This window comes from Thermobia domestica, chromosome 18 (genome assembly GCF_964235325.1).
Source record: "Thermobia domestica chromosome 18, izTheDome1.hap1.1, whole genome shotgun sequence".
Classification (NCBI taxonomy): Eukaryota; Metazoa; Arthropoda; class Insecta; order Zygentoma; family Lepismatidae; genus Thermobia; species Thermobia domestica.
The window spans coordinates 170,396,964-170,405,891 of NC_137471.1; the positions used below are offsets into that span (position 1 = coordinate 170,396,964).

Consider the following 8,928-nt stretch of genomic DNA (forward strand, 5'->3'; position numbering starts at 1 on the left):
CATGTTATATTGAGATGCTGAATCGTTGGCATAAATCGCTTCTCGCTATCTTTTACAGTTTTCGATCTATGATTGATTTTGAAACCATCCTCCAATTTTTCTTTGATACCTGTCGATAGACGGACGAACGAACAAAGGCATTCTATAAGACTTGCGACCTTATGCATAGCATAGTTTGGAAGACTAATATTATAGCAATAAATGTTAAATAACAAAAAAATTAAATATTAAATAACAAAAAAATACCAATAACATATCTATCGAAAATAAAATAATATAATACAGTCATGAATACTATAGCAACAAATATAAATGGACAAATAAATTTTACAAAATACCAAGTTGCTCAGCACGTATGCATGTCTTCGTATCAGCTCTGAGTGCTATGCTGTTGAGCTACAGTGCCCATCAGCATAACAAAATAATTTGTAATCTATATATCAATATGGAGGCAGTAAAGAAACATTGTGTACAATAGATTTTAACTGAAGTTTCGTAAAGTTTGCACTGGTAAATAAACATCTCTCTTTGTCATTTCAAAAGTTCTTGCCTCAAAATCGATGGCAATAACAAAGCACAGCAAAAAATCCTAGGGGATGGTGCATGTTTTATTAATAGCATCATCTGAAAGGATTTCCAACTGGCTTGGTGTTCTTCGAGAAGCAGTGGCGATAATCTCTTAACTTGTGCAAATCAGCACTTATCCTACTTTGCACACAGGCCGAATCCAAACTTTGTGTTCCGTCACCATAACCTTCCAAGGAACTGCAGCAACTTTCGCCTGACGAGCAATTCAATATTCCACTGAACATGGTGCAGAATTTTGCATGCTTCAATTTCCAGCTAGTTGTAGACTGTTTTGGATGCCAAGAGTAGTATTAAGCATAACAACATTCTCTGTTTTACTAGATGTACATGTAACATACATGAGCTGAACAAGTGTTGATTGATATACGTGCTGCGCTCTACAAGCACAACGTTGTGATACACTCCATTTGGTGATTTATCTACATGAGAAAATATGTTTGGCTGACCAAGAAGCGGTAGTGTAATGTAGTAGTTAACCCACCGTTATAGTGAGGAGGAGGTCAGGCTTTAATTCTCAGTCCAGTCATACATTTTCCATTCTTTAAATGTCAGTGTCATACGTTATCAAAACAAATCACTATTTGCCATGGAACCTAACCGACAAAATTAAGACTTTAAAATTACAAAAATTGTCTCTTAAATTCCAAAGAAGCTGTATATTTTAAAAGCAATGAAATGTATATATATATATATATATATATATATATATATATATATATATATATATATATATATATATATATATATATATGAGTGACAAGAAATACAGTAGAGCATCGATCACCCAAAACAACGGTTAATTGAAAGCATTCCAGTGTAGTGCCTTCAAATTTATTCGAATATTTTTTCTTGTTATTCGAATTTTAACAATCCTTTTTCAGTCGCCAAATTCACTGCCTTGAGACGGCTATGAAGTGGTTAGAAACAAGAAGAATATGATGCTGTCTTTAAAACACGTATGAGATTTAGCAGGGAAAAAATAAATAGAAGAGCGTCAGCTCTGAAGCACACTAAAAGTTTCAACTCCCTTTACTAAATTGTAGGTCTACTTTAATAAACTACTTTATGTAAAGTTGTGTCTTTTTGTTCCCTCTTTCTTCTATGACACTGATACAAGTTTTTTCGTAAACGATTGGTTATCCGAACACCACTATACTGGATTCCACCTTTTCATCAGAGCACTTCGTGCCTCGAAGCCGCTCCTCTTCACCCACTCGCCAACTTGCTGCGTTGTCACTTCGTCATAAACGTAGACTTAGACAATTCGTGTAGCTACTCGTGCGAGGGAGAGAGAGCGATCTGGCTGAGGCTCTGCTGTGCATAGAGTGATCGAGTTCGATTCAACTGTAATTTATTGAGCGCAATGATTTGAGATCCACTTTATAGAAAACTGAAGGTACTTTTCTTATGAAATGCTATGTAATGCTCGATAAGAAATTTAATTCAGTTAAGCAAAATAAGACGCTATAAGGAGAATTAATTTTGGTTCTGGGGGCAAGAACGAACGAATAAATAAAGCACCTTTCTTGGGTACACCCGCATAAAAGCCAATTTATAATATGTAAAGTGTATATGGGAATCAGACACCGGTCAGAAAGAGAAGAGAAATAATAATAATAATAATAATAATAATAATAATAATAATAATAATAATAATAATAAATGTATCCATCCTAAATTCCCCTACTTTCATTAAATCTTGGGGACTGGCTACGGGCCTGGATGGTTCACAATTCATCATTTCTCTAATTTTGCTTTTCGAGAATCGAGAAATCCAAATGTACAAAACATCATTTCTACTAAATTAGAAAAAAAAAATGTACTTACAAATAGCAGCTATATTGATCACTGTTCATCTATTGATTTGTCCTCTTCCAAGATATCCACACTGAGATCATCGCTGCACTCACTCACAATTTCTTCATCACTTTCGTCGTCAGTTTCCAAATTAACCACTACACGGTCATGCAGTATTTCAGCAAGTCCGTCGGTCTCCCACATATAATCCTCAACCGTTTGTACGTGGTGTACAGCGTTTTTCCATTGCTCTGGCGTGATATTTTGTACAGCGTTTTTCATCAATTGTTCTGTATCAGCCAATTTAAATTTTGAGTTACGCGCCGCGATTTCACCCTTCACAGACGCCCATATCAATTCTATCGGATTTAACTCACAGTGATACGGCGGAGTCCGCAATACCTCATGTCCGGCACTTTGAGCTATCTCGTCATGTTTATACGTCACGTGTCGAGTACGCTCACGATCCACTATTTCAAGAAGTTCACATTTATTCAGAGATGAATCCCAGGAAATACTTTTTTCGGTCAACCATTCTTGAATGTCTGCTTTTTTAGTTCTTTTTGACGGCACTTTATCACTTTTCTCCGAGTGACTGGGGGCATTATCCATCACTATCACAGACTTAGGGGGAATATTAGGAAGTAACCTTTCTTTAAAATATTTTTCGTATACCCTGGAATCCATTTCCGAGTGATATTCTTGGTTCTTTTTATCTTTTTGGCCTCGAAAAATCAGTTCAGCGCCTAGAACAAAACCATCTTCTGATCCTGCATGAACCAGTATCACCCTTCCTCCCTTCCCAGAGGGAGCTTTCGCTCCCGTTGAAAGACCCTCTCGTCAAGCTTGCTCCGCAGATTTTATTTTCGTATCAACCCAACTTTTGTTTTTGGTGTGCCCCTGATTCGACCAAGTTTAATCCGTGTAAATTATTTTTTTACCCTCATGCCTTGCTTTTCTTATGGCTCTTAGGTACCTATGTCTCCAAGCAATAATGTCTTCCCTGTCGATTAAGAGCGAATTTCTTTTATTTCTTAAAAATTTAAAACCCATTTCTCGTAGTAGGCGGTACAAAGTGGATCGTGAAATGTTTGGGAGCTGAGGGTCATTCTGCACAATTTCCAACACATTTTGCACTGTTGGGAGTTCATTCTTTCTGAAAAATTCATGTACTTTCCTTATAGTTTCCCGGGTAAAATTGTCGTAAATGTCAACACGTGTCATTCGCTTTTCACTTTTTCTGTCTTTGCGTGGGGTTTCTAATCTCCCGTTGTTCATTAAATGCTGCTTTCTTATATCATATACAATCGGTTTTGCAACGAGAGTGGCCGCAGCAGTTTTATCCACAGCTTCCCGCACAGAAGTTTTTCTTCCCCCTTCCTGTTCTTGTGAGCGGAAATATGAATAAACATTAAGAATAATTTGTCGCTTTCCACTTTTAAGAATACGCTTTTTTTCCCTCCAATCTTATAACATTCGGGTGACTGCACAGATGTTGATGGTTCCATTATTTACAATTAAATATTTACAAAAAAAGCAATACTATATACAGGAAGCATAAAAGGGGGATGGAACACAAACACGAACACACACACACAGCAAATCTTGAGACGATACACAATTATATACACACACAATCACACGACAATAACTTAAACTCTGCAAATATAACTTCTGCACTAAAAACAACAAATAATGTATATATACACAGTACAATTGATATATTTAAATAAATATTACTAAATATTTTCCACGGATATAAGCAAAGTAACGAGGCAATAGATCGCTTTCTCTAGAACAGTACAGTGGCTCTTCAGCGGTCGTTTACATTTGGCAACAAAGGTTGTCATCCTCTCATTGGGGGTGGATGAGTTGTAGTGTTGCTTACTCCTCTTCTTCAGATCCTCGTATCTATGACCAATGAATCGAACTGTGGGAGCCCCAAATGAATACAAGAAAAGATACAATTCTACTGTTCTTAGTCATTTGGAATCGTATCATCAATTCCAATATTTGAAAACAACGCTAACGGTAAGTTTATTACTCTCATAGCGCTAAATGAAATTCATATGGCAAATTCTTCATAAGACAGCAATTCTCATGATAAGCATGCCACGAAGGAATACACTCTAAGGTAAAATTCGTTTGTTAGGTTTTTAAACGTCTTTAGCCAACAGCGAGACTATATAGAGAATGGACTTACAGGTTAAACTGCAATCCGCGGGCCGGACTCGGGCCTACAAAGCATATATCACTTCGGGCCAGGGCCGGGCCGTAAATTTTTAAATATACAATCATATTTTTCGGGCCTTTTGGGGCCTAACTTTGTAAATGTACTGTACAACGATATTTATTGGACGTTTGGACCGTTCTTTCTGAAGAACTTTTAAAACAGAACTGCAAAGTTAAACTTCTAATTGCTGTAAATATATATATATATATATATATATATATATATATATATATATATATATATATATATATATATATACAATTTTGAGTAAATTATAACGTTTATGTAATTCGGGCTCATTTAATTACCACATGAGCTCAGGCCTAAATGCTAAAACATATTTTGGACTCGGGTCGGACCTCACATTATAAACTCACGAGCCGGGCCGGGCCCGGGCTAAGAATTCCGGCCTCTCCCACGTGCACTGAAGGCGAGTGCTCTGAAGTAACGAGGGTTCTCTTGGATGAGTTATTTTATTTCCTTATTTAAAAATGGCAGAGTTATAAAATGACATTTTCTTTCACTCAACCATTTCCACAATTTTTATTTATTTATTTATTTTACAAATTCATTCTCAAAGTAAACAATGATTTTTCACCAGGGGGGAATGGACAGATAAGAGAAACAAGAGAACGTGTTATAGATGTAAAACTATATAAAGAGGAAAAGAGAAAATAATTAAAGAAATACGTCTCTTTCATATATAAAGCTTGTGCTGTGAAACATCGTGTTGACGTTGACTTCAGTCAAAATCTTGATTTGAAGACGTCCGAATCAAAAAGCACTTGAGCATCAGACAAAACTTTTCAAGAGCAGCAGAAAAAAAAAGCTACAAGTGGAATCAATGCTTTCTTATGTAAACGCGATAGTGTAGACGCGTTTTTCGAACTGAAAGAACATTTTCATAACAAAAAGGACTTGATAAAAATAATAAGACTTGAACAGCAAGGTGGTATTTCCTTCGAAGAGGGTATTAGCCAATAAGTATCTCTAAGAAATTTAAATTTAGAAAATAGGTAAGTAGGTTTATTAGATTTAAGTTATTTTGTATAAAATGATAAGAGCGTGAATACGAAGACACTATTCATCCTATGGATAACAGTGGATCTCGTAGCAAAAGGTTTCTTTATAAAGTGTGAAAAGTTCTGCAGAAAAATAACAAGAACATTTTTCACGACAAAATCCCTTATCTGCTGAAAACCTGAAAAGAAGTGCAAAAAGGGGAAAAAAAAACGAATGGAAAGTCCAGGTGCATACTAATAATGAAACTATAAATGGAGTACAAATTAATTTTTCGTTGCTCCGCGGACTCCCCCGAGTGGTCGCGGGATCGATTCCCGCCGGGAGCCAACCTTGAATGAAGTGGTTCGGATCTCACTTTAAACTGTAGGTCCACGTCTCTATATAGCCCCGCTGTTGAAAAAGGACGTAAAATCCTAAACATTTTCACTTTCAGCTGGTATAGCCTTGGCTTAGCACTCGGGAGATCATGGAATTAAATCACGCGCCAGGACATTAGGTTTTACTCACTCAGTCAATGGAATTATCTTGTGTCATTCATTGTGCACCCTTTTAAACCACATATGCCTCCGAAAAGTTAAATAATCTTAACTTCTTCGTCGTAATTTGAAAAGACGCTGACTATAAGTGCTCTAAATTTGTCTGAGCTCTTAGTACTTTCGCATGTGCTGAACGAAAATTCAACCAATGTTTTTCTCAGTAGTGGATATTGAGACAATCATGTTTGTAAACAGACGGAGATGCAAAGCCTTGTGTTAAAAAAAAAGCGACCAAACAAAATAAGGAACACATTTCCTTCAGCGTCCTATTTTCTGTAAAATTTGTTTTTTAACAAGCTTACTACACGAAGGGTATTCTTGAGCAGATTTACTAAATATACCGTAATTGTACAGACTTGTACAAACTTCGAAAGAACAAGTCCGCTGACACCCATGGAAATGGAATTGACAACACTGAGAAGCTTAAAGGGATTTTTACCATGCCATTTTGATTTTCTCTTTGTCCGAAATTAAAAGCGTAGCGGCATTTCAGATTTGGCTTGGGGGGGGGGGGCAAGACCCCTTGATATAAGTAAAATTTCGCGTTTTTCACTGACTTATTACTATTTTATTGATAAAATCTATATAAATCTCAAACTCAGGGGGAAATGCCCCTCCCTGTCCTCCCTAAATGACGCCCCTGAATTAAAACCCGTTTTCTAGTATTTATAGTTGAGTATAAAGAAACATATTAATTTTGTAATTGAAACTTTTTAAAACATGCTAATTAAATACAAGATAATTAATAATTAATTACTAATTAAAGTTTTTACTTTTTGGCCCAAGGAAGGAAATTCAAAGCACCAACCCTGCAGAAGACGATTAATTACTTTTCCTGTATACGATAAAATAATTTGCAAAGCTTCATTTACCAACAATCACACTATATTTCATTTTAATTCCTTGATCCCCTAAAAATTCTATTAATTCAATTAAATATTAAGTGACTGTGTGTAAATGATGCTTTGTAAATTATTTTATCCTATAGAGGAAGAGTAACTTAGTCATTATTTGCAGGGTTGGTTGATTGAATTTCCTTCGTTGGGCTTCAAAGTAAAAAATTTAAATTATTAATTAATTATTATCTTGTAATTATTTAGCATATTTAAAAAAATCAATTACAAAAATCATAATATTATGTACCTTCTTATTTGCAATTATAAATACTAGAAAATGTTTTAATTACGGAAAAGAAAAAAGAAAAAAATGGCGAAGCTACAATCCCCTCAATTTTCGTATTTATTATTTTCAATAATAGAACGTTAATCAATAATATCCTTAATCTATTTACAAATTGTTGTATCACAAACTATAAGTTTTCGAAAACTCATATAATTGATAGCGAACGTAAGATGACTTGGAAGAAAAGTTGCTGAATTGGATACACTGTCGTTAAACAGCGCTGGGATTTTCAGCGAGTCCTTTGCCAGTAGCAGACGAAAACCGAAGTGCTCGGATCAAAAGGTGGTCACAAGAATAGTCTCCAATTGTTTTTGATAATCGATGTTTTATGTATATAATTAAACAAAAAATAGCTGTCTATCACATTATTCTCACCCAGTATTAATAATAACAAACATATAATTTGGAAATACATCAAACATATCAAGAGTAACGGAATTAACAATCAAATACAATGTTACTCCGCTTACAATTCCAAGGATATGGGTGAAAAAGACTATGTCTGCACTCTGATAATGCAACACCTCTCGATAGGTGAAGGTGAACGCGTAAATATCAGAAGTAAAATAAAATATGGTCGTGAATACTACAGCAGCAAATATAAATAGACCTATACATTTAAAAAAAATAGCAAGTCACTGTACATTTATATGTCTTAATACCACATTTGTGGGCTCTACCACTGAGCTACAGTGGCCCCCTAAGCATAAGAGAACAATCTGTAATCCATATAAAATTATTGAATCTTACAAAAAATAATAATAATAAATAAATAAAAAAACATCTCGCTGTGATATCGAAGATCTCTGCCTCCAACGATGACGAAAACAACAAAGTACAGCAAGAAACCCTAAAAGATGCTGCATTTTCTATTAATAGCAGCATCAAAAAGGATTCCCAACTGACTTTGTTCTTTGAGAAGCAGCGACGACAATCATTACAGAACTTATCCAAAAATTACATAAACACATATCCAAAGTCGGATCCTCACTCCGTTTTCCGTCATTACGATCTCCCAATGAAGTTGAAACAAAAACATATTTTCCTCCTTAACGATGATAATGATAATATATAACACAACAATCGATAAAAGATGAACAAAATAACTAGAAAATTACAAGAAATTTATGAAATGATAATAATACCAAACGTGAGCAAAAAGAAATTGAGATGATGCACTGATCTATATTAAAGTAATTACCCATTCTTACCAGTATTTAATTCATAATTTGGCGAACATCATTACATTACAAATTGCAGCAGGTTTTGTATACAAGGTGATACAACATTCCGGATCTCAATGCCAAAGATCTTTCTGCATGATAGTAAAAATTACATTTTCTTTTTGAAAAAAAGAAATGAAATATTTGAGTTTTACGTCCCACGATTACGCCGCTTAGGCTAAAGGAGACGGCCATGATGAGTGATGAATGAAATGGTGGAATGAAGAATGGGGCAAAACGGGGGGACCCCGAGAAAACCCACGCACACGGTGTTTGTCCACCACAAAGTTAACTTGGCGGGGGCTGGGAACGAACCCGGGACCCCAAGCACCAGAGGTGCACGTTC

At 35.4% G+C, this 8,928-nt stretch overlaps 1 protein-coding gene across 1 annotated transcript; it reads right to left on the reverse strand.

Moving 5' to 3' along the window:
* Positions 1-2,433: 2,433 nt before the first annotated feature.
* On the reverse strand, positions 2,434-3,072 carry LOC145675378 (uncharacterized). The gene has a single exon (XM_081745779.1). The coding sequence runs from the start codon at positions 3,070-3,072 to the stop codon at positions 2,434-2,436; it is 639 nt and encodes a 212-aa protein (XP_081601905.1).
* Between the last annotated feature and the right edge of the window lie 5,856 nt (positions 3,073-8,928).